The sequence below is a fragment of the Protobothrops mucrosquamatus genome, unplaced genomic scaffold, assembly GCF_001527695.2.
Source record: "Protobothrops mucrosquamatus isolate PMUCROS unplaced genomic scaffold, P.Mucros_1.0 scaffold23, whole genome shotgun sequence".
In the NCBI taxonomy this organism is placed as follows: domain Eukaryota; kingdom Metazoa; phylum Chordata; class Lepidosauria; order Squamata; family Viperidae; genus Protobothrops; species Protobothrops mucrosquamatus.
The window spans coordinates 2,523,076-2,549,720 of NW_015386408.1; the positions used below are offsets into that span (position 1 = coordinate 2,523,076).

General features: G+C 42.1%; 1 protein-coding gene across 1 annotated transcript in view; it reads left to right on the top strand.

The window, feature by feature from the left end:
* The window catches only part of RREB1 (ras responsive element binding protein 1), a 75,572-nt gene that overhangs the window by 40,686 nt on the left and 8,241 nt on the right, over window positions 1-26,645 (top strand). Inside the window, exons 5-8 of the mRNA XM_015810844.1 lie at window positions 2,030-2,166; window positions 10,084-10,273; window positions 10,513-13,201; window positions 21,350-21,514. Of these exons, the coding sequence (XP_015666330.1) occupies window positions 2,030-2,166; window positions 10,084-10,273; window positions 10,513-13,201; window positions 21,350-21,514 (3,181 nt within the window). The remainder of the gene's footprint in view (window positions 1-2,029; window positions 2,167-10,083; window positions 10,274-10,512; window positions 13,202-21,349; window positions 21,515-26,645) is intronic.

Sequence of the window (26,645 nt, forward strand, 5' to 3'; positions counted from 1 at the left end):
AGGAGGAACAGGACGGGAGGCAGCAGCTCCAGTGGCGGCGGCCCCATTGCGTCCTCAGCCAAACGGGCAGGGAGGGGGAGCAGGACGGGAGGCAGCGGCTCTGGCGGCAGCCACTGCAGCATCGTCGGGGTCCCCGTCGCCGCCCCTGGCCCGGCCGCCGCCCCCGCTGCTTCTCCTGCAGCAACGAGGGCAGCAGCGGAGGCTCCCTGAAAGTGCCCGAGGAAGGTGCCACCGATGGGGCCGAGGTGGGGCCGGGCGGCGGAGAGCCCTGCGGCAGCCAGGCGAGCTTCATGCCTGACTGCCGTCCGGCCCGGGCTGGGGAGACATGTGGCCGGTTCGGCTTCCCGGGGAGTGATGCTCCCGCTGGCCGCCGCACCAGCCATGACTGCCGCCCAGCACGGGGAGACATGTGGCTGGTTCGGCTGCCCAGGGAGCGGCCCAGGAAGTGATGCCCTAGCTGAGACTGGAACAAGTAAGCCGGGGGGGCGAATCACCTGCCCCGCAGTCACTTTGCGGCGGTGCTCTGTGGACTCAGAGCTCCCTCCCTCCCCCCCTGCCACTGACCTTCCATCTCCGGCTCTGCTGCTGCTTGGCCAACGGTTGCGCCGGCTGGACATCACAGGGGCTGCTCTCTCATGGCTGCGGCTTACGGGAGGGCTGGCCCACTCAGCAAAGGCTCCGGGGGGTTGCTCCCAGCGGGGATCCAGCCACGTGCGCCTGGGACGGGGCCAGCCCGGGAAAGGGACTTCCTGGCCGCCCTTCTCCCAGGGGGCGGGACACCCGGGTGCAGGGCCAATGAGGAGCCCTGCGAGGGGGCATCAGGGTACTCTCTCTCTCTCTCTCTGTCTTCACGTTCACGTTCACGGAGACAGAGACAGAGAGAGAGAGAGAGTACCCTGAACGGCCTCCCGGCACCCTCCCGGCGTAAATGTATCGCGTCCCTCCCGACAAGCTCCCGGCCTAATTTGGCCCGGCGCCCGGCGTTTACCGGGCGCCCGGCCTGAAACCTGTACGGACACCTAAAGAAATGATTTTAAATAAACGATACTGTGCAAAATAAATAGTGTCAATTTGGATTATCTCCAAATGTGCTGTGGCTGAACTCATGATAAAATATTAGTGAAAGCCTCTGTCAACATGACACTGCATTGTTTTGAGTTCTGCATTTTGATTATTTGTGCATATTATTTGGGAAAATTTCATTGCTGAGTGTGATTGATTGTGATCAAACTCTTTTTCCTGATAACTTTGAGAAATGAAGTAATTTCCTCCATATGTTCATATTCTGTGTGATGTGGAATAGCTCTTAAAGCAGTGGTTCTCAACCTGTGGGTCGGGACCCCATTTGGGGTCGATCGACCATTTCACGGGGGTCGCCAAGCAAGGCTGTCTGCCATTTTTTTTTGTCCGCCATTTTTTTTGCCCGCCATTTTTTTCCCCCTTTTCCGGCGGGTGCCTTACCTCCCTTGGACTGGGCCAGCTGGTGGTCGGCCTGCTCCGTCTCTGCCGCTTGCCAGCTACGGCTCGGCCGGCGCAGGGGGCGGAACCACGCATGTGTGGCACTTCTGGGCAGGGAAAGTCCTCAACTTACGACCGGTTGGGTAGTCCTCGACTTACGACCAGTTTAGTCCTCGACTTACGACCGGTTTAGTCCTCGACTTATTACCGGTTGGGGTCGCGGCATTAAAAAGGTTGAGAACCACTGTCTTAAAGGGATAAATGGAGTGGAATGAGAGAAATATCCAAACAAGTCAGAAGAGCTAGTTAAACTAAATTACTTTGTAAGGAAATGTTCACATTGCTTAATGTTGAGGACTAGATTAGAATAGATCTCCAAACATAAAAAAAGAAATTCCTGGTTAAATTTTGGATTTATCCTTATTGATCCATTTTGTAACTTTTAGCCAAGGGATAAAGCAGTCAATTATTTGCCAGCTGAAATTTACTGCTTTCAGAAACTGTTACTTGAATTGTAGCCTGGGTTTGAAACCCCCTCTTTTTTTCTTTTTCTTTTTTTTACCATGAACAGGTTGTGGAGGAACCACAAAATGGTGAAACTGAAAAAAGAGCTGATGAAATTTATCGATGTCCAGTGTGTTTCAAAGAATTCTCTTGCAAGTATGGGCTAGAAACCCACATGGAAGTACATCCAGATACCTCACTGAGGTAAGAAGAGTGCAGTTGAGATAGTTTGTGAAACAAAAAGATATTTCATGTTGATACTACATGCAGCAAATTTGAGACTCATTTGAACTTGGTGGGACCTGTTTCTAAAGAAATGGGCTCTGCAGGCATTTTTTAAAGCATTGTTATGAGTCTTCATTGGGGTTACCTTTACTTTCTATCTTAAAATACATCTTGGGAGGCAAAATTTTGGCTGGGGAGTCCTGGAAGTCCATACATCTTAAAGTTGCCAAGTTTGGGAAACAGTGGTTTGGATGGTGTGATCTTTGTGCAATCACGTTCCTGTGAATGTACTAACCTGTTCCCATTTCTATTCTCTAATCTACGTGATACTATTGCACTCAAATTATAGTGTGATGCAAGGCTGGGAACTAATCTTAACATATTATAGAGTATCAATCAGTAGTTGAGAGACAGGTCTAAGATGTGTTTCTCAGTAAGTCTCTTTGTGGCATTCACAGACTTGAGTTCCCATAACATAGTAGATCATGCTAAAAATGAGGTTTTTGAAGTGCAGATGTTGTAGGAACTTGGCTGTTCTTTTAGCAGGGCATATGAATCAACTTGTCACACGTTATGATTTAGCAGTTTGTGCCTAAGCTGTTAATGTGAACCTGGTAACTGTATTCTGTTACTTTGTTTGATTTAGCTTGGAATGTCAACTTGATCACTTGTAGCATTATATAATTCTTCTAAGTTTCCACTTTCTAGTTTGTTTTTTTATTAAGTCAGTTCTTAACAATAAAAAACATTAAAGAATTCTCACATTTGAAAGTACCGCGTGCAGTTTAATCCATTGGGTGTGTCTAATGTAACCTGCCCCCCAGAGCAAAATGCTTGCTCATATGTGTATGCTGATATATATGTACTGGGTGCGCACTTCCTAACTAGAAGCACCTTTTCCTGAAAACTAATTACTTTATGCTCTTTTGATAAAATTAATGAAATGAAATAGATCAGCAGTATTGACACAGTAAATCTAATGTTGAAGGATAGCAAGTCCATAGTAATTTATTTTTATCTGGCATCATTCTGTGAAGACTCCCAAAAATATTTTTTGACAGAATAAGCCCTTGGGATTCAAGCGCACATAGAATTATTGCGCAAATCAATAATGTCTGAGGAGTGGCTGCTAGTCCTGCCTTTGTAACTGCAAAGAGAGGCTGTAAATGATCGGGTTGATTCAAACCTATTCTGCTACTGTCAGATTAGCAAGCAAATAGGAGGGGGGGGATCAGTCTGATACTTGGTGAGTGTGCAATACACCACTGTCTTGTGAATGTAAATGTAAATCACAAAACACAAGCATTGCTTAGGTGAGAGACTTCTCTTTTGAGGGGGAGGGCAGTCTCTTTTGATGATGTGAAACTTTAAATTATGCGTTTTTGATAGTTGCCTCTAAGGGCAGCTCTCTCCACGAGTGCTATGTGTGTGTCTGTATGCAAAATAATAGGGTCCTTTGTTGCACTGACAATTGACTGTAAATGAGGCGCTTACCCTAGAATTTACTCTTCAGGTCTAGACTCTTGTCCTATTGAAACTAGCACTGGCTAGTTAGGGCAGGGGGCATCTCTGACTGATGTCTTCTAGGGACCATCACTAGGAGGTGGGCATAACACTGCCCTTTTCATCCTGGCTTCCCTCCTGCTAGGATTAGTTAAGACTCTAGTTTTCTCTTCAGTCAGGCCAGCCAGCAGGGCTCCAGCTATTTTGGTGCATTTATATAGGAGCGATGATATAATTAGCAGAGCTGGGAAATGCCACATGGCCAGTAGGGAAAAACAAGCAGCCCTTTTCACATGTTGGATTTTTCTCTTCTGAAACTTCCCCATGCCTGGTTTGGTTTTCTCACCGAACCTATAAATGTTACTTCCCCTCAGTGTTCAACAGCTTCAGCAGTAGCAAAACTAAATTACTCAAACAAGGCCTTTTGATGAACGAGGATTTAAATCATAGAATCAAGATTAAAGCACCTTAAGACTATTCTGTGTAGGTGGATGGCTGTCTAGCAACTGTTTAAGCACATCCAGCAAAATTACTTTTCCAGTAACTTGTTCTCTTGTTAAACTTCATTTGTCGATAGAAAGTTTTTTTTTAACATTTAGTTGGAATCTCCCTTCAGTTTAAATCCATTATTCCACATTATCTATTTTTTTAGCAATGGAGAGAGAGAGAGAGAGAGAGAGAGAGAGAGAGAGAGAGAGAGAGAGAGAGAGAGAGAGAAAGAAAGAAAGAAAGAAAGAAAGAAAGAAAGAAAGAAAGAAAGAAAGAAAGAAAGAAAGAAAGAAAGAAAGAAAGAAAGAAAGAAAATAAATCACCAGCTGGCTTTCATGGGTAAAGTGAAACTTGAACTCGCTTTTACCTAAAAAGATTGGTACTTGTGATACCACATTCTTGTTCTCTGTTCATCCTTGTTGCTTTCTCTGAACCTATTTCAATTTTATTGAATGCTGCTTAAAGTTCAGTGCCGGGGGTCTGGAAACAAAACTCAAAGTGCGATCTGACCAGTGTAGAAGTATTTTGTCCTGCGGTTTGGAAATTATACATCAGTTGATGTAGTTTAAAATTGCTGTTGCTTTTTTTTTTTTTTTTTTACAGCCATCTCACACTGCTGAGTCATACTCATTTTTCAGCCATCTGCTCTTTAGAAAACTTCTTCACACCTAACATTGCTTAACTTGATATCCTCTACCACAGGGGTGTCAAACTGCCGGCCCATGGGCCGGTTGCATCATGCGGAGGCTGCGCCCACCCCAGCTCCAGCAATGCGAAAAAAATCACGATACGTTGCGACACGTCATGTGATGTGGCAACTTTGACACTTGTGCTCTATCACAGGGGTCCCCAGCCTTGGCCACTTTATGACTTGTGGACTTCAACTCCCAGAATTCCTCAGCATGGCTGAGGAATTCTGGGAGTTGAAGTCCACAAGTCATAAAGTGGCCAACATTGGGGACCCCTGCTCTATCATATTCGTGTTCAAATTATTTTGGCTCTCTACATGCATTACTTTCAAATTTATCTTTTAAAAATTTCACTCAATATTTCAGCCTTTTCTTTACCTCAGGCATGTCAAACTCGCAACGTATTGTGACTTTCCCCCCATTGCCGGTAATGGGGTGGGCGCGGTTTCAGTATGATGCATCCGGCCTGCTGGCTGGCAGTTTGACATGCCTGCTCTACCTTATCAAGTTCATTTCTGAATTGAATTTTTATCTTCTTAGGGTGCTAGGCATCCGTTCCATTTTTGTGTCATTTGCAAATTTGATTAGCATTTGCTTTATTTCATCCACTTCCTTAATAAAAACTCGTTCAAGAATTCAGGACTCATGACTCCACTCATTTGATTAAGAAGAATTGCTCTTTAAGTATGATTTTCAAACCCACTTCTATGATCAATTTTGTTCCATGTGATTTAGTGTGCCTTGAACTAGATTGCTAGTCAGTATGTCATGAGACATTAAGTGCTTTGCTGAAATTAAGATTTGTCTACAGCAGTCTGGTAAAATAAGATGGGTTGTTGTTGTTAACAAGCCCCTGATTACTTCTGGCAATTGTTACATTGTTTTTAAAGCAGACCAAGATCAATCTCTTTGTGGCCTGTTTTATAATCTTCCCAGGCATCAGTATCACATGGATTGCTCTGTAGTTCTTTGGATTTTCATTTTCCGTCCTCCATTGCCTGATACTTCACCCCTTCTGGATTTCTGGAATTTAATTCACAAAAGCTTGGCCAAATCTTCAGCAAGTTCTGGGAGTACCCTAGGTGGCAATTGAAACGGCTCTACTTAAGTAGGTGTTCTCTGTCTGTGTTTCTGTCAGTGTCAGCCTTCGATCCAGCTCCTTCATTCTGCTTTTCAAAGTTGCCTAGGAGAATAGAAACCCTCTTGTTGGAGACAGCTGAACAAAAATACAAGTTAGTTCCATTCTTATTTTGTCTTTCCTCGACAGCCAGCATGCCATGGTTCTTACATTTCTGTCCATCTTCCTATCTACCCGTTGTCTTCATAATAGCTCTCTGAGAACAAAAAACAATGATTGGTTCACAATCATCTGTTAAACCAATGTTTGGTGGAATGTTGGAGTATATAGCATTGCACATAATTCTTGAAATGATTTTTTTTTTTTAAACTGGCTGAAGGTAAACCTCTGCAGGACTCCTGGCATTATTGCTTTGGTGTTAGTGGTGTGAGATTGGGGAACTCAAAGCAACTTTGTGTGCACTGATGGCAGCCCTTCACACTAAGTTCTGTAATGTATGGTATTAAAAGTCTACCTGAGTTTAAAGGGGGGGGGGGAGGAAAAGTGCTAAGAATGTGTCAGAGCTAGTTTCAGATATTATGGTTGGTAGGAAAAATACATGAGGGGACATAGGGTTAGATCATTTTATCACATTCTGCTTCCTGAAGGTTTGGTGCTGAAAATATGATGTGAATAATCAAGGATTTTATAATCAATGACACTTTCAATACAATTAGGCAGAGAGAGAGAGAGGTACCAACTGTGATGAATAAGAGCTTTTAGATCTGAATGGAGTCAGATCTTTATGAACACATAAGCCTGTGAAGGGAGCAGCTAAGTCTGTGACATATGTTTACTTTTTTTGTTTGTTTCTTTTATTAGCAAATATTGACTCCTTTCCTCCAATTTATATCGCATGCCCTGCCTCCTCCCTGTTCTGTCCTCCACAAATTCTAAACGTGTATAAACTTGCTTAATCTCTTTTCAGACTCTGCTCTTTCAGCTGCTCCTCGTGCTTTATTTGTCAATCTCTTCCTTGACCATTATCAAACATTTCCCTGGGAGGCTCGGCTTTCAGTTCAGCTGAAAGCCATAATAGTCATCCCAATTTGAAAATGCCAGTGTGCTCTGAGAAGTTTCCAAAACGTCCTGGTTGCAACCTAAACTTGTGCATGGAGTGTTCTTCTCCCTTCTAAAAGGAATGGCAAGCCTATTAGGCAGGGTGAGGAATATTATTTCCATACAACAGCTGGTATAATATACTGGGGAATTAATTGAGTCCTGTAGTAGTATAGAACCTCTTTTCTTGCAGCTTAAAGCTCATGATTGTGTTTATAAGCTGTTGAATAACAGTTGTCTTGTCCTACTATCTGTTGGTCAGATTGTCACCCCTGGCTCTTTTCCTTCAGTATTAATGCCAGCTCCTCTAGTGCCAGTAACTGGGGATTAATGCAGCTGTTTGATCCCATTTCTCAAAGACTTCTGGGCAAAAGACTGGGGTGGGGGGTTGTCCTAAAAGGCAAGCTGTGTGGTGAACTGCTAATGTTAACAGGGACATAAACCAGTGCACACTTAATAAAGGTGAACATTGAAATCGTTTCAACAGTGAATAAGTCATTTGCTTTTTACTTCAAAGCTGTTTTAAAATTCTGCCAATCTCTTCTTAAAGTAGAAGCAAAGGGGCACTTGGGGTTCAGAAAATAATTTTTATGATCAGGAAGCTTCTGCTTGAGTATTGGTTAATGCAAACAATTATGTACAGTTCAGATTTATAGCTTTTTCTCCCCATGGCTAAAAGCTGCGTGTCTTTTTTTTTTTTTAAATAAAAACTAACTGTTTAGGCCTAAAGTACTGCATGCACGACAGTACCTGGGCACATTTCAAGAAAAATGAAGCATTTCTCTGTTGCTTTTGATTTCAGTCTGAACAACCTTAACTAGATCTTTAAATCTGCCCACTTAAAAGTTATTAATATGGAATTGGATTTAGGAATGTAAAGTGGAAATAACCTGAGACTTGTGCTATCCTTCACAATACTCATTTATCATTATCAGTTCACTGGTTCATGTGTGATTCTTGGGGAGGGGGAGGGGAGATGGATAATAAAAACACCTCTGCACGTACAACATAATGCCTTCCTTTGACCCCAGAAATCGCAAGAGACTTGGAGTGTTCAAGTCCTCTTTTAATATTCTTTTTGTGCAGTAGCTGACACAAAGGCTTTCAAATGTAATCTTGTACACTATTGCAAAATGCTGTTTGAATGCCTGGTGCAAGGGAATTTATGTTTTGCCTACATGTAAATGTGCTATTACACAAATCTGAATCTTGTTGGACAGCTTGGTTTTTTCTATTATTGAAAAAGAAGTTAAGTTCTGTTTGAAAATAACTAAGAATGTTAGTTTTCGGATGTTAATACCAGTATCATAGTTTACATCAAACTGTCCCTGAAGAACAGCTGGAAAAATGCCTTGCTAGTACAGCAGCTTTAGTTGTCACTCTTGTTAGTCATTCTACTTTAATTCCTCTCTCTGCTTCAATCTCTGCTTTATGTAGCTATCCTGTCTGTATTTAGCTTGACATTGTGTGTGGGATATTCACATTAAGATTGCAAGCTTTTCATTTTCTCTCTTCTTCGATATCATTATGTTCAAAGTATTATCATATGTTTTCTCCATTGACACAATCAACAGCTTAAAAGGTACTTCTTTAAAATTCATTAAAAAGTGTCAAAATTGGTCATTAAAAATATCCATAAATGCTTATGAATAGCCTGGTTTTAATTATATCCTTTTCACATCTATTGGAAGAATTAGTAGTAGGACTCTATACAAAGTTGTTTAGATTTCCTGGCCCTTACTGCAGTTAGTATGCCATTGATTCCTCCTGTTAATAGGATCATAAAGTTGCATCAAATGGTATTTAAACTAATTTATCTATATTCTTAGTGTGAACAGAGACATTTCACTGCTCAAAGTGAAGCCTAAATGTCAATGAACCTATTAGGCGCAACACTTTGATACAGATATTTGGGAGAATTAAACTAGTAGTCTGAAAAGTCATCCTGGATTAAGATTTCTGTGGATGTACTTGCAAAGCTGAAGTGTTGTGTTCGGGATGAGTTTGTAATTATTTTTTCTTGGTCAATCTGAGCATTACTGTGAAAGTGAGAGCCCCTTTTTTATAGTGTGTTCAGTGTGTCTCTATCAACTGAGAGGAAAATTGGTTAATATCTCCCCGGTGGTTTGCTATCTTCTTCTGGCTAGCTGCTGTTACATAGTTTATTGCTCTTTTCTCTATAATGGCCTCGTTCCAGCTGTTTGATTCTCCCAACTGGGATTCGCAGGAGAGACCTTAAAAGCCCAAAGACTATTTATCTGTTTTTCTCTTTCATGCCTTTGGAGTCCACTCACAATGACCCTTATTGTTTTTTGGGGGAAGATGTAGAAACAAGGTCCCGGAGAGTAAGTGGGAGGTCTTGGGAGGAGCTGTGTGTTGAAATGAAGTGTGTCTGATTGAGGTTTTTTGGGTGACTACTTCTGTCTCTGGTACTGTGACTTCAGGTTTCCATCTGCAATCATGGCAACAGGTGTTGAGTTTAGGATGCTGTTTTCTGACCTGATGTGATTGGATTCACATAAAACATTGCACCATTAAAACGAATGGCTTTAACATTCGGTTGATCTGCTAGAGGCAGGAACAATACTTGGGTGGGGGTCAAGACAAAATTCTTATTTTAAATTAAAACAAATTAAAATTAATTGTAAATTAATTGACATATTGAATACAGTTACTGTGATGTCTCCCTATTTCTTTAATAATTTGTATCCTACATTGTATAAACTTCATAATATGGTAACCACTTTTAGAGTCGTTCTGAGCATCATCCTCAAAGTTTGACAGGACTTATACATAGCCTGGGGATTCATATATCATGCTAAGTCAAAGCCAACAAACCCGGTTGGGAATTGATCATCTTGGTTATCCAGAAGCAATGGTTACTTGCCTTGGTTATAGGAACTTTTTGGCATCTGGTTTTCCATTATGATACTAGCTCTGTTTTTACATGGTAAGAAACAGTGTTCTGTTTGGACTGATACTGATGGTGTGATTGTGTGTCTTCCTCATAAGTAATTGTGCTCTTTTCCTCCTCGCTAGGTGTGATGTCTGCTGTATTACCTTTCGCACACACCGGGGGCTGTTGCGGCATAACGCAGTTATTCATAAACAACTTCCAAAGGACTCAACTGGAAAGCCTTATATTCAGAACAACCCTTCGATTCCTGCCGGCTTCCACGATTTGGGCTTCACAGACTTTTCTTGTAGGAAATTTCCTCGCATTTCTCAGGTATTTGTTCATTTTACCTGGTTGTTTGTATAATATCCGTTACTTTCTTTTTTCTATTTAATTTAGAAGAGAATTGGGAGCTAAGCATCTGGAGCATCCTTCTCTTAGAATCAGTTTCAGCTGGCCTCTTCCTGAGGGAAGCCTTAGTTAAAAATACAGGGGCACAAAACCTGGCTGCTGTTGGCCTTTGGATTTTGTGGATACTCGCTGCTTATGTGTTTCCTTGTCATGTCTCCTAGGTTTGGTGTGAGACGAACCTGCGGAGATGCACCAGTGATTATCATCGCTATATCTGTGAGGTATGCAACAAGGCATTCCCGATGTTCTCAGCACTCAAGCTGCACAAAAACACCCATGCCACTGATCAGGGAAGAGACGTGCGCAACCTGCAGTCAGAGGACGCAGACCTAAAAGCTTACATGGCATCCTTGGGGCTGCAGCATACCAAAGACATTGAATCTGTCAAGCAGGAGGCGCTCGTGCCAGATGATGAGGTCCAAGAAATGCAGCTACGAACACTGAAATGTAACCTACCTCAGGAACCGGGAAGCGATAACCAGTTGAACATATCCCCTCTGGAGGCTGCTTCTGTGGGAGGCCCCTTTTCAGTCCTTCCCCCTACAAAAGAAAATATGAAGCTACTCTCACTACAGCCTTTCCAGAAAGGCTTCATAATCCAGCCTGACAATAGCATTGTTGTTAAACCCATTTCGGGTGAATTAGCAGATATCCAGCAGATCCTAAAGATGGCTTCCTCAGCGACTCCACAGATCAGCCTTCCACCGCTGCCTAAGGCATCGCATATCCCCATCCCATCCATATTCAAACATATGCCTCCACTGAAGCCAAAGCCATTGGTAGCCCCCAGGACGGTTGTAGCAAGTTCAACACCACCTCCGTTGGTCAACACTCAGCAGGCTTCTCCAGGATGCATCAGCCCAAGCCTTCCTCTGGTACCACCCAAAATGGTCAAAACCTCTGACCAAGAATCAACTGCTGATTCTTCTGTCGCACACAGTAAATCCAGAACAAACTCCAGTCCTTCTCCCCAGGCTAAGCCAGAATCTTTGGGTCAACATGAAATGAAAACTCAGCTGGAGCAAGACAGCATCATAGAAGCCCTTTTGCCTTTGACAATGGAGACAAAAATAAAACAAGAGGTGACCGAGCGGGACTTCAAGGCCATCATGACTGGAACCGCAAACAAGAAGACCCCAGCTATGAGGAAAGTTTTGTATCCGTGCCGTTTTTGTGAGCAGGTGTTCCCCTTCTCTGGAGTCTTAAGAGCTCATATCCGTTCTCACTTGGGCATCTCCCCTTATCAGTGTAACATCTGTGACTACATTGCAGCCGACAAGGCAGCGCTGATCCGGCACTTGAGGACGCACAGTGGGGAGAGGCCGTACATCTGCAAGATCTGCCACTACCCTTTCACAGTGAAAGCCAACTGTGAAAGGCACCTGCGCAAGAAACACCTCAAAACAACCAGAAAGGACATAGAGAAGAATATTGAGTACGTGGCCAGCAATGCAGCTGAGATGGTAGATGCTTTCTGCTCCCCAGACACAGTGTGCAAATTCTGCGGGGAGGACCTTAAGCACTATCGTGCCCTCCGTGTCCACATGAGGACACACAGCAGCTGCCAGAAGAAGAAGCCATTTGAATGTAAGGAGTGCGGCACGGCCTTCTCAGCCAAGCGGAACTGCATTCATCATATCCTCAAGCAGCATTTGCACATCCAGGAGCGGGAGATTGAGAGCTATGTGCTGGCCGTGGACTGCACTCCTCCAGAAAGCCAGCCTGACCCTGTGTTACTGGAAGAAAGCACTTATCTGGATTGCAAATCTGTGTCACCTTTCCTGGAATCGCAGAATGGCTTTTTAAGGGGGGCTCCCGCTCATGCATCGATCAAACTTGAAACTGCAAATAACTTCCCGATGGATTTTGATGAGCCTTTAGATTTCTCGCAAAAGAACAAAAACCTGAATTCTGTACTGGTCAAGCAAGAGAACCCGTTTGGGTCCTCTCTCTACGACAGCTCCATGGAGCCCATTGATCTATCAATTCCCAAGGCTCCAAAAAAGGACAGTGATGATAGTAGCATGAGTGAGGATAAGAAGCAAGAGCTCCATGACGAGAAGCTCCATGACGGTCAATCGTCTCCTCCAGCTAACGGCAACCTGGAAAGCACAGCTCTCAGACATTCCCAACCACTGAAGGGACCACTTCATTTGACTGTCCCAATAATTTCTCCAGGTGTCTTGGGGAACTCGGTGTTGCTGAGGCCTCTGAGGCCCAAACCACCGCTTCTCTTGCCAAAACCCCTCGCAACGAAAGAGCTGCCACCCCTCGCTTCCATTGCACAGATTATTTCGTCGGTGGCTTCTGCTCCTGCTTTACTCAAAGCAGAAGTCGCAGACTCTGTCCCCAAGGTAGCCATTGGCAGCTCCACCAGCTCTGAAAAGGTGGGAAATCCCAGTCCTAAAACAACTACCCTAGCCACCGTCCCGACGGATACCAACACCCCCAGTGACTTAACGAAGAGCACCAGCAGTCCAACGGGGTCCCAGAAATCCTCCACGTCTGGATCGGTAAAGAAACGAGGCAGAAAGAAAGGCACAAAAAACAAGCCAAAAACAAGCAGCGGTCTGGACTTGGAATCAAGTGGGGAGTTTGCCAGCATAGAGAAAATGCTGGCCACCACGGACACCAATAAATTTAGCACATTTCTACAATCAACGGCGGACTTTAAAGAAGCGGCTGATAAAAACGGAGCTAGCGAGGAAGAGAGAGAGGCTGTTGAAGACAAACTCCTGCGCGGAAAGCGAAATGCCTATTCAAATTGCATTCAGAAAATCAAGTGCCCCCACTGCCCTAGAGTTTTCCCCTGGGCAAGTTCCTTGCAGCGGCACATGCTCACTCATACAGGTAAGACAGCTCTTACAAAATGGCCGGGGGTTGGGAACGGTCAGGCTGTGCTCACAGGAATTTTAGTTGAGTGACCAGGAGGGATGTGACTCTAGGGCAGGGGTAGTCAACCTTGGGTCTTTTATGACACGTGGACTTCAACTCCCAGAATTCCTGAACCAGCCATGCTGAGGGGAAAAGGAGAATTTCCAAGCTCAGTCATGCTGGCTCAGGAATTCTGGGAGTTGAAGTCCACGAGTCATAAAAGACCCAAGGTTGACTACCCCTGCTCTAGAGCAGGGGTTCTCAACCTTGGCAACTTTAAGACTCGTGGACTTCAACTCCCAGAATTGCTCAGCCAGCTTTGCTGGCTGAGGAATTCTGGGAGTTGAAGTCCACGAGTCTTAAAGTTGCCAAGGTTGAGAACCCCTGCTCTAGAGGGAAAAGCATCATTAATTCATTACATCCAAAAAGGATTGCCAGGAAAATGTGCCAGTTTTAACTGTATTGATCAGTTTACCCTGTATTGCGCCATTCTTGGGACATCCTGTTTTTTTAATTGGGAAACTGCATTATATTTGTGCACCATTTACTTATTTGGTAAATTTATATAGCTGTCCATCAGTTGTTATACATGACTCTGGGTGTTAAAAGGAATAGAAACAAAGGAAAGCTGCAGCCTGGTGATGAAAAACTTCAAACCTTATAGAACAGCAGCAGAAAATAAATTAAAACTGCACACAGTCAACCAAACAGCATGCTCCCCTCCCCACTAGTTTCATGGATTAGCAGCAGTTGACCTCGTACTACAGGGTTGACCCTTGTACTTGTAAGATCAAATCTTGATTTACAGCCCAGTTTGCTATTTTTGGGGCCTGACAGACTCTTGATTTGCTGCATCCAAACGGGTAGAGTGCATTGGGGGTGGGAGAACCCAAGGCTCACGGCTACAGTGCCACACTGTGCTGTGGCAACTTGATCTCTTAACCTCTTAACTACTGGTCTGAGTATAAAGGAGTTTGTTTTTTCTTGACAAGAGGCAAAACTGGAAGGTCTCTACAGTGTTGCAGAAGAATCACCGTGTCCTAGATTCGTTCTGTAGAATCTTTTAGATTGGTGAGGATTTCTGACTTAAATTCTCCCTTCCTGTCGATTAGAGTAGCTATAGCATTGGTTCTCAACCTGTGGGTCGGGACCCCATTTGGGGTCGATCGACCATTTCACAGGGGTCGCCAAGCAAGGCTGTCCGCCATTTTTTTTGTCCGCCATTTTTTCCCCCTTTTCCGGCGGGTGCCTTACCTCCCTTGGGCTGGGCCAGCTGGTGGTCGGCCTGCTCCGTCTCTGCCGCTTGCCAGCTACGCCTCGGCCGGCGCAGGGGGCGGAACCACGCATGCGCTGCGCTCCCAGGCAGGGAAAGTCCTCGACTTACGACCGGTTGGGTAGTCCTCGACTTACGACTGGTTTAGTCCTCGACTTACGACCGGTTTAGTCCTCGACTTACGACCGGTTGAGTCCTCGACTTACGACCGGTTGGGGGTCACGGCATTAAAAAGGTTGAGAACCACTGAGCTATAGGGTTTTGACTCTCCATCCACTCTGTATCTTAGTTTCATCAGGGGTATAGAGATCATGGGAAGCATATGCCAACGTTATCTGGAAGATCCAGGTTGGGAAAAGCTGGGAGAGGAAAGGTTGGGTTCAGTAGATCGGAAGAAAAGAAACAGCAGAAGGGAAGAGTACATCTTCTTTTTTTTTCCTGCTGTCAGATGTGTTTGCCTTATCTGTTTTTCCATTTGTGAGGCTTCAACCTTGCTTCCTCCTACACTTTAACCCAGTGGAAAAAAAAGAAAAATATGGAGCAGCATTTGGAATAGCTATAGAGGAAAGAAAGCCACAATGCTGCTCCTTTCTGCTCCTCCTGTTTTCATTGCCTTCATTAGAAGTTGCTTTTCATCATTCTGAAGCAGAGGTGGCAAACCGTGGCCCCTTTATGACTTGTGGACTTCAACTCCCAGAATTCCTGAGCCAGTATGGCTGGCTCATGAATTCTGGGAGTTGAAGTCCACAAGTCATAAAAGGGCCCTCGTTCCCCACCCTGTTCTAAAGCAACTGCTGACAAAAACTTGCATTAACTTTTAATATCTATGATAGGGGTCTTCTAACTTGCCCCTTTTATGACTTGTGCCTGACTTCAACTCCCAGAATTCTTCAGCTGGCTTGCCTGGCTGAGGAATTCTGGGAGTTGAAGTCCACAAGTCATAAAAGGGCCCTCATTCCCCACCCTGTTCTGAAGCAACTGCTGACAAAAACTTGTATTAACTTTTAATATCTATGACAGGGGTCTTCAAACTTGGCCCTTGTGCCTGGCTGAGGAATTCTGGGAGTTGAAGTCCACAAGTTGTAAAAGGGCCAAGTTTGAAGACCCCTGATCTATGATGTGTGTTTACAGAAAATTACTAAAAAAATTCCTCCTGCCCCATGTAAATTATCTAAGATTTGCTCTCACTCAATGACTAGACTTGCTCTGATTTTGATGTATCCAATTCTTGAATTGAAAGCCAGAGGGAGGGGGGGGAAAGGCTTTATATTGGCTCTCCCTATCTATTGGCTCTCCCTAAACATAGATGAAAGGGAGAAAGAGAGATATGTCTATTTCCTTCTCTGTCTTTTCTTTATATGGGTCTCTATTTTAATAAATGGCATCAGAGCCTTTTGTTTACTTAAACTTCCAAATTTTAAGATATGGATCTTTCTTCATTACATTTGGCTTTCTTAAAAGTAAAAAAAAAAAATCATTAGTGTGGTTAAGGATGTGTGAAAAATATGCTAACTAGCTTTTGTTTTTGCAAATCTGTTTGCACTTAAATATGTCCTTCAGTTCCTATGATTCATATATTGCTGGCGAATGCTGTTTGCTAGCTTTATGAATAATGTTATGTCCTTTCCCACCTATCCTCCCATTACCTTGCCAACTTACATATATTCCACCATCTTATTAATTCTGAATTCAAACAATTGATTTCTGCTTTGATATTTTAGAGCATTCAGTGTTAGATGCAACAGGAACACTTGTGGATGGACTAGAACTGTTGAAGTTTGCAAATAGAAAAAAGGGCAACAGATTGGCATTGAGGATGGTGATTAATGCATTGCTCATGCACAGTATTTCTCCCACCATTTTCAAGGACAGCTGTGTGGTGTAGCCAAAGCAGTTGGCCTGCTTAGGGCACCCAGAATTGCTTTGTCTCAAATGAGGGAATCACAGGATTAGCCTCTTCTCCAATCTTGTTTGCTCTTATGGTGCTGTCATCAGGAAAGGATAGAATCTGCAGGAACTAATTAAAACTATTTGCAAGGATGGCAGGAGTTTAGTGTTAGGTAACAGCAATAGGAGAGTAGTCGCAAAATATTTGTCACCCGTAGTGGCAGAAAGGCAAAATTGGGATCAAGCCAAAGACAATTAACAGTGCCTGACTCAAAATAACTGCTTGCTCCTGAATTAGATGAACCATGTTAATAACAAAACAAAACAAAACAAAAAACCTTAGCTTTTTCTTGGAAAATGTGGCTTCACCATTTCTGGTGTTTTAGCTTTGTTTGGAGGCTGAATAAAGACAGAGTAGTTTAATAGCAGTCGGCGTCTTTGGATTGCCTGCTCAGATAATAACTTCTGCCAATTTAGACTTTGCTATTGAACTCAGAGTAGAACCAGGTCATCTTTAAAAACTTAATTACAGTCTCCCTGAATAAATAATCTCTTTGCTGATTTAACTCATTGTTTTGAACTGTACCTCCTTCCTTGTCTAAAAACTTGTTGGCTGGTTTTATCCCTTTAAAAAAAAACAACCATGCTTCATACTTCCACATGGATTAAAACAACTAAGTAGTAGTAAGTAGATTTTCTCACAGCATGAAACAATCTTTGGGATGCAGTGTAGTGGAGGAAGGGGAATAAGAGCAGTTTATTCTTCAACTGTGGTGTATCTAGAGGCCATTTTTCATAAACACCTATTCGTTGTAACCGGCTGAGCATCCATTTGGATTGTGACGAGAGATGAATTTGATGAACATAAACACTATTGCTAATAATAGGTGTAAAACGCATAATGGTAGGTGTTGAGCATTTGGAAAGAATCCGAGTTGAATTGATCGAACTGAAATACATTCTGTACGTTAGATGTAACTATAACATGCTGAATCCATTAATATCATTCAGATTAGGGAACTTGGGTATTGCAATGCTTGGCAAGCTATTTCCTTGTGAATTCATTCAGCTGGGACAACAACAATAGCAGGCTCAAGAACAGTATGGGTCCCTCTTCTTGGCTTTGCAAATAATCCCTCCTATATGTTGCCTGTGAATATTTGCTTTGCGTGATTTTCCCCTCCTTTTTGGAAGCCCCACCCCTCAAAAAAAACAAAAACAACCCCACCAGGTATAAATTCAACGTTCATGTCAAAGGTCCAAAACATTCATAAGAATTTTTGCCTAGTGAAGGGAAGGGGCTGTCCACACTACATATCAACCAAATCTTGGTAATCTGTACAGTTGATGAATGAATTGGGTACTGCCATATATGTACATCATTCCTGTGGTAGTTCCAGTATTAACTCCTACTCTGTTTTTCAAACACTGAAGCTGGGATTTCATACAATTTTGACAAAATACAGCACATTGACTTTCCCTCCCATCAATTTAATTTCATCGTTTCCCACCTCATTTTATTTGTTTCTAGTTTTTTTTTAAAAAAAATGTTGGTGTAATGATGACTAAATCAGAGTAAGCCCTCCATATCTACTACACAGCCTGGATTATCTGCCATTGACTCCGTTGTGGTTATTGGTCACCTATTTCTCTTGTGTTGATGATTCATTTGCTTGTGCAGCAGAATGGGGCGGAGAAGAAGAAAATGACAAATTCAAACTTGGAAAACATCCCTAAAATCTCACACTGCAATGAGAAGATACCCATGGTAGCTCTTGTTCCCGGACCAAGATTTTGTGGCTATGTGTTTTTCTTAAAGATAAGATAAGATAACCTTTATTGTCATTTTTTTTACTGTGGGCACAACGGCCCACATCAAAAATGAAATTTAGTTGCCCGCTCTCAAAGTGAAACACATACATGACACACACCTAAACATACTATATACAACATATGTATAGACCCACACCCCTACAAATAAATATTAAATACTGTCCATCTTGAATATATAACGGAAGGAGGAAGCTTGAGAGTTCACAAGGTTAATGCTGTATGGAAAAAGGAAAAAGTCTTTGGTCCTGGTTCACAATCTAGTACTTTCGAATTGTACAAAACTGGAATTTCACATTTAGGATTGCCAAGAGAAGAAGATTATGAGAGTTTAAGTCTATTGTGTTAAAAATTCAGAAATTTGACTCTCCTGGCTTGTGGTTCCTCCCAAACAAAACAATTCTTTATCTCCCCTACTCCCCTCCCCCACCATCTAGACCAGCGGTTCTCAACCTATGGGTCGCGACCCCATTTGGGGTCGATCGACCATTTCACGAGGGTCGCCAAGCAAGGCTGTCCGCCATTTTTCCCCCTTTTCCGGTGGGTGCCTTACCTCCCTTGAGCTGGGCCAGCTGGTGGTCGGCCTGCTCCTTCTCTGCCGCTCGCCAGCTACGCCTCGGCCGGTGCAGGGGGCGGAACCACGCATGTGCGGTGCTCCCGGGCAGGGAAAGTCCTCGACTTACGACCGGTTGGGTAGTCCTCGACTTACGACTGGTTTAGTCCTCGGCTTACGACCGATTTAGCCCTCGACTTACGACCGGTTTAGTCCTCGACTTACGGCCGGTTGGGGGTCGCGGCATTAAAAAGGTTGAGAACCACTGATCTAGACCACCATGAACATCAGCAGTTGATGGCAGTCCCAAGGCTGGGCTTGAAGTCAAGGATCAGGCCTCAACTTCATCCCTAGAACCACTGATACCACTTAAAAAGCCGCCGGTGCTGTTCCCCAAGTCTTGATTGCCCCCATGGCCTAACGGTCCCCAGGATCTGCCACGTGCCACTTACTTTCAAGTGGTGTTCAGGCCCTTGCAACCTACCCCAAACTGCTCTGGGTCTCACAAGGCCTTCGTTCCTGAAGCGGCTTTGGAGAAAGCTCTTCCACAGCCTCTGCGGCCTCTGAAAATTGCACAAACCATACCCCATTCTTGTGTGATTTTTGGAGGCTTCAGAAGCCATGTAAATGCATGGCCCTCTCCCGCAACTTCTAAAGGTTCCAGAGGTCACACAAAAGTGTACCTCATCCTCACATGGCCTCCGCAACCTTCTGAAAATCGCACGAGAGTGAGGCATATTTTTGAGAATAGTTGTTGTTGGGTATTAGTGTACACTAGCATAGATTAGTCATCGTTGGCCTAATGCATTATTATTATTAAATACAGATCATACTGAGACTTTAATTTGGATCTGTTGCACAGTACGGTAGCATGATTTTTTTTTTAACAGAGATTAAACAATATCGTATTTATTTTCTGAAATTACCTGTTCCATGGGTTTTATATGTATATCTGGAAAAATAGTGTCCATTGATGGACTGTGAAAATTCCTACTACATGAGTAGCGATTAGGAAGACTTGAGAGACTTGTAATGCTCGATAACCATCTGAAAAATTAATGCTTGAACTACACCTGGAAAAGTACTTTGACCATCTCTGATTCATCCCTTCTTTCTGTTTAGTGATATTCCACTGCTCTCTTTTTTCTGTCTCATGTTCTTTGGGGATCTCAAGATGATTAGAGGCTACCTTTATGCATGGTTGAATGGCATGACTAGTTGTATGTTTTTTTTACTTACGAAGCCCAGCTGGCATTGCAAATTGTATTTTGATGACTTGACTAGGAGGGAATTTTGTTCTGCCCTCTAATGTTTGTTTTTATAGCTGTGTGTGAATTGATCCAAGCTGCATGCAACTAGGCAGAATTGTGGCCTTGCTTAGGCAGCTGGCTTTTGAGCCTTTTACTTGCTGTGGAAGTGGCCACAGGTACTAGCAATTCTGATAGTTAACTTTCCTAAGAAACTTATTTCTCCAGGCCCCTATGCCCTATCCATTTTTTCTCTATCACATACTTTAGCTCAGAGTTCCCCAAGCTTTCCAGCTTTGGGGACTGGCAGGGGGGGGAAGAGGGGATGGTTCCGTGCAAGCAGCACGCAAGCGCGCATACAGTTCCATTGTGCGAGTGGTGGGCACGCGTACCTACCCGTACGCGCAAATGGAGTGCACACGTGCTTGCCTACTGCTCGCACAAGTAGGGATGGGTGTGCACGCCTGCACTCACCCACCATTTTTGTGGCCTGGTTCTGAATGGCTCAAGGCCCAATAGTGGGCTGCGGCCTGGGGGTTGGGGACCCATGCCTTAGCTCTTTGGAATTTTACTTTATAAAAAAATAATAATAATGTGTTACCATCTCCTTATTTTCTCTAATTTTGTCATAAACATTCCTTTTCTTAAGCGAGTTCAGAACTTACTCCTGCAGTAGATCGAGAAGGAGGTTGACCCTTTGATATGCTTGAGTATTCTAATTAAACACATAGCACCATGGAAATTATGTTGGGGACTTAAATAAATGTGTGAAATGAAATAATCTCCCCTTTAAGTAACTGATGGAAGCTTTTGGATGAGTTTAAATGCCAAGGGAAGGTTGCAAGCTAGTTCAGCAGTTGCCTCTCACTTTATCAAGCCCATGACCTTCTTAGATCCCTTTTAAATGGGCCACAGAAGCTATGATCATTTGCAACCAAACATACATTTCCTTCTGGATTTGTGTGGTGCCACATGCACAATTGATTGCAGAGTATTCCACTGATACCAAACCTCTCAAAATAGTTTTTTTTGTTATTAAGTCCAGATGATTTTTCAGGCAATTATATTGGAGAACTCTCAGAGCTTTGGGGTTTCAGAGTCAGTATACCTTTATTATGTTATTTTATGTATGGCTATAGCTGGAATCCTGAGCATGCTATTAGGGAAGTAAATTGCTTCAAATTTAATAGGGGCCTTCTTTTAAAATTAATCTATTTAGGACTGAGCTGAGTCAAAGTTGTTCAATCTAAGTTGAAGGGATAGGAAAACACAAGGAGCTCCTCTGATGCATTAGAAAAAAAGATAAATATGTTTTTTTTCCCTGCTTCATTCAGGTCAGAAGCCCTTCCCTTGTCAAAAATGTGATGCCTTCTTTTCTACCAAATCTAACTGTGAACGCCACCTCTTACGCAAACACGGAGTTGCCAACTACTGTCTGAGAAGAAACGGGCTTATCCCCCAGTCTAAAGAAAGTGATGCTGGAGCTCATGATAGCACAGGTAGCTTTTTTAGGTTGTTCCAGAATTTAAAGATAAGTTGTGTTCCTTTTTGCTTTGGGCCTTTAGAGGAATCAGTGAGGCTTTAGAAGTCTTTTCAGGACCTGAGGAATTCAATTAGATGTTAACACCTTGACCAACTGACGTCTGTTGTGGGGATTTCTCCCCTCTTCAGGAGAGGTGGGAGCGTTGAAAGTCTCACAGATAGGCAAGAGGGTTCTATGTCAAATCTTGCTCTTTTCTCATCTTACCCTAATTTTTGCTTCAGACGAAGTTCTGAGATGAAAAATAATGTTTACCCAGCAGACATCAAGGGACAGAAAAACATTCAATATTCTTGCCCCTGACCATTGATGGGATTTCGGGGACTCATCTGTTCAGCCTAGGAAATCATAAGTTTTGGATTCCGTGATGCATAGGTTGTGTTGCTGCAATGTTTAATTTGGCCTTGAGAGGAATTTGTATTCAGCAGAGAACAAAGAGATAGGGGCCAGGGTAGTTGTCATTGGTTCTAGATTACCTGTCTGGTTAGATAGGTTATCAGGCAGACAGGCCTGGTAGTAGTTTTACAAATTTTAAATTGTGATGAGATTTGTTACAGCTTATACGTACCCTAAGGAGGGATCACTTAGTCTTTTCCACATGTGCTGGATCCTACTCATCCTAATTTTTAAAGAAATTTTATTAAAAGTTACGATTCACAATGATGCAAATTTAAAAAAAGAAGAAAAAATAGTATGGAAAAGAAAAAAAGAAAAGAAAGAAAAAAAATAAGTTATAGAAAAAGAAAAGTACATAAAGAAGTGACAATTTTACTAACTTGTTACCTCCTCCTAAAATATAACAAATGATCTCTTATCCTATGTCTTATCGATAAACAGATCCTTAAAACCTTATCATTTCAGTCCTGATCAGCAAATGTCCATTAAAGATTAGATGAAATAATATTTTATCTATTTCAACCTTGATCAAATAAACCAATTTTATATTCCTTCCTTTTCCTTCTAACAAGATTTATCATCAAATAATGGCCTAAAATGTGATTTATTTTCGTTTTTTCTTTGCCCTTTCTCACAAAATTCTTCAAAGCTTTAACAAGCCTCTTTTGTAAATCCAATGTAAGAAAATTATCCAGGTCACTCTCTTGGTTTGTTATTTGTATGCTCCTCTTAATTATTAAGACATCAACCAGTTTCTTTTCTATGTCTGGTGTAACTCCTTTTTTGTATGTCATTCTTGTAGCTAGTTATTTTTATTTCCACTTTCAAATCGGTCTTGATCACATCAGGTAATATTTGTTCTTCTTCCATAGCAGCCTTTATACATAGTCTACCTATAGAGGCAGACATTCTTAAAATTAACTTCTGAGGGCATTGTTCAAAAATTCTCTTCAGTATGTCCAATGTTAAAATATTTTGCTTTGTTCAGTATTAGTAAATTGTGTTTTAATGTTCTTCCCCTTTAATTGTAATCCTTAATTACTTCTCATTTTCTATGAGGTCCAGTTTTTAAAGTCAGATCTTACTGTTCTCCAGCATGATTGGATGGAGAATTCACCAATGGGTTATCTTTCCATAAGAAGAACTCCTTACAATTAATTGCAAAATCTTATTTCAAAATTACCTTCAGCCTTGGTAAAAATAGGTGTTTAATTTACAAAGTCTGTTTGTAACTTTCTAAAATCAAAATTTTAATCACCCCTGTGTTGTTTATCCAGATTTGTTTACGTCCTTATAAACTTGTATTTAAAAGTTCTTTCACTAAGGATTTAAGGAAACTCACCCAGTGCTGTAAAATCCCTTGCATTAAGAAGCAATTTCCAAAAGTGATTTTAGAAAGGGACGTATACAAACCCAGTATCCTTTTAAAGACGACACTTCTGGTTTGGGCCAGATGGCTCATTCCCTTGTCACTCAGAGCTGTAAACCTGCTGGAGACACCTGTCTTGCAGTCTCCTCATGAGGAGAAACTGTCTGAAGCATTTTTGGGTGATTGCAAGTTCTCTCCTTGTCTGTAGAGAAAGCCAGTCTACTCATTGGCTCTTCATTCCGCTGCATCTTCGGAGCCATTTTCAGTTCGCCGTTTTTCTTCCCTGTCAGTCCAGATCTCCATCATGCTAAAGTAAGAAAGCCTTTAGCTGAAAATAGTACAAGACAAGAAATCCCGTGTTTGTTTTCTTAAGAGGATGCTTTGGCTTTTGTAACATTTTGCTAATGGAGATTGGAGGAAAAATATCAGGATTAAAGCTACTGTTGATTGTTGGGAACTATGGTTTAGTATCATTAACTAGTTGTTTTTTTATTTGATTTGGTCTGATGACTGGTAGAATGAGACGGGTAGTTTTTGGAGAAAAGCCTATTTGGCGCAGTCTTCTCTCACTCAGCTTAGTGAGAAAGAGTTCTCAGGATTCTTGTGAAGAGAAGCAGCTATAGCATGCCATGGTTTCCTGTAAGAAAATCAGAGGATTAATTGGAAACAATAACTAGAAAAAAGAAAAGTGACAATAATAGAAAATATGTTCTAATAATAGAAAAATGTTAATTTACTGCTACATTCTTTTTCGATTCCTTTGTATCATTTGAATCGTGGTTGTTTATACTTCATCAATGCTCTATCTGGAATTCAGTGGATATACATGGAGAAATATGCTGTAGACAGTAGGAGAGACCTTTTCCCATTATTAAAACAAAAGAAACAGTCTTCTGAATGTGATGTTTGCAGGTACCTGCTCTTAGCTACCACCCATGTTCTTGTTTTCACAGTCTCAGGTTGGAGAACTTAGGAATCTGTGTATAGTTCTAACCATGGATGTTTAATTTTGAGGACTTTTTCTCTTCACAAGGCAATGCATAAGCTAGAGCAGAGGTCCCCAACGTTTTAGGCACCAGGGACCAGTTCCGTGGAGAGAGGTTTTTCCACGGACCAGAGGGGGCGTAGTTTCAAGTACTGCTTGCGTCCCACAGATGGGCTTTGCTTGTTTGTGCGGACCATTTTCTGGCATGCCACGGCCCAGTGCCGGTCCACGGACCGGGGGTTACGGACCCCTGAGCTAGAGTAAACGGACTGCGCCCCTGCCATACAGGGGAGGCAGCGTCTGCCTATCAAGGATAAATGTAATCACATCACTGAAAATTAAATAAGATAAGTTTAATCAGCATTGATATGAATTCTTTCATTTGTATGAAAGGGATCTTACCAAAGTGTTCCACCTAGTGGAAGCTATTTGAGATTGGAACATTTAAAAAAAACCAGAATTAAAAAAAAATACTATTGTGAAAAATTAGAAATGACTGTAGATGAAGGACCTGCATACTTCAATATTTTAGGTTTATTTTTTGTTTGAGTTGAGTAAGAACTACAGTAAGGTGCAAATTCAGATAGTGTTTTGCCAGTGTTGTGAGGACACGGATAGCTCACAAATTAAAACTCATACCAGAACTAAACTCCTAAGTCTCTTTAGATAAAATCTATTCCCACTTCCTCCACCAAACATTCTTTATCACCATCCTCAATTAGGGAGGATCAAATGGTTTTGGATGCCGCTATTGTTAGATAATTGGGAATTAGGTATACAATTTACTGCAAATCACCCTGAGATCTAATAGCAGATCCTGGATTAATTTCTGCCTAGAGTTGGTATGCTGTACTTCTTAGTTTACAAATAAAGTTATGAGTCAACAACAGGGAATCAATACAGCATGATGTAAATAACTTGAGAAATATATGAATTAAAGACCTGCCCCCCCCCAATCCATTCTCCCCAGCCCAGAAGCCCAGAGTTTGCTTCTTTCTTCTTAGCTATTTACTTAGCTATTTTCTTATGGTTTCTGAAAACGATTGTTTGCATTATTTGCACATCTTATATGGTGCTGTCAGGACTGCATGTGTCATTAGATCTTCACATTCTTGAGTCAGATTTAATAAGCTAGTGACCTTTCAGGTCCTGCTTGCTACTGTTTTCTCCCTGTTTGGTGACAGAATGAAAAGGAGTCCTTTAGGAACAAAGTGCAACGGCTTATAACTTAAGCCTTTGAAAGCTGGTATGTATGCCTTATATAACAGGCTGTTATGCAAATCATAAAACACGCAGGTATTTCAGTTAAGACCTGTATGTGGTGCTTGAGAACCTCCACTCAATTAGAAACTTGGCCGTTACAGTTTTAAATAATGAATTGCTGTTTCCACCCCACCCAAGAACAGTTACCTACAAGAAGAACAGATTTTAAACTTTGCTTCCCAGTCAACAGAATTTCTATAAAAGCCATCTATTCTTTTTACTAATAGCAGTATTTCATGTGACTCTCTGCTTACTGAAGGGAGGACAACACAATGGGCATGTATTTATAAAGTCTCTGTGAAAGATCAGGGTGGGGTTTTGCTCAAGTCATTGTAAAAAAAAAAAAGATAAATGGGCTAAAGTGCACATGATTATGAAGCAAGGAGAATTAGGGAGTCTAGCTGCAGATTTATGAGGTCAGCAGTCCATGGCAACCTGCACAAAGCTTAGAACATACAAAAGATAATTGGATTAGGAAGATACCTTAAGGTCTGGTGACTGTATATATAAATCCTCAACTTCCCCTTGAGTTTGGTGCATAATGTTTAATCATGCAATACAATTGTTGGTATAGGTTACAGCTCCCAAGAAATGGTTTGCCAAAGTTGTCATTTCCCACATACAAATTTGGTACACACTATGTATGTTTCGTTTCTACTCACTCAAGCAATCATGGACTTGGAATTTTCCCCATGTTATGATAAGTAAAATACGGCTCTGGGAGTGGTTGGGCAGGGGATAGGACAGATGTGTTACATATCTGTTTGATCTTGGATTCCTTAGTTGTCTGGGACCAAGAATGGATTTCTTGGATTTGTCTTTTTCACTAGAACCCCCAAATATATTGAACTGGAATCAGTAGTGGAAAACAGGAAGATTGCTCGGAGCCCCTTTAAATAACCTTTGGTGCCAAAATTTCACATCTGATTCTGCCAAACTTTCTTTGTTTCAACATTCTACTTTAGGTAGAAGTTACTGCTCTTAATGATGCATAGTTGTACATTACTGCAAATCACTCAAGATCTGCTAGTAGACCTCGATCTATTTTTTGTCCACCAGGCTGGTTGAAACTCTGTA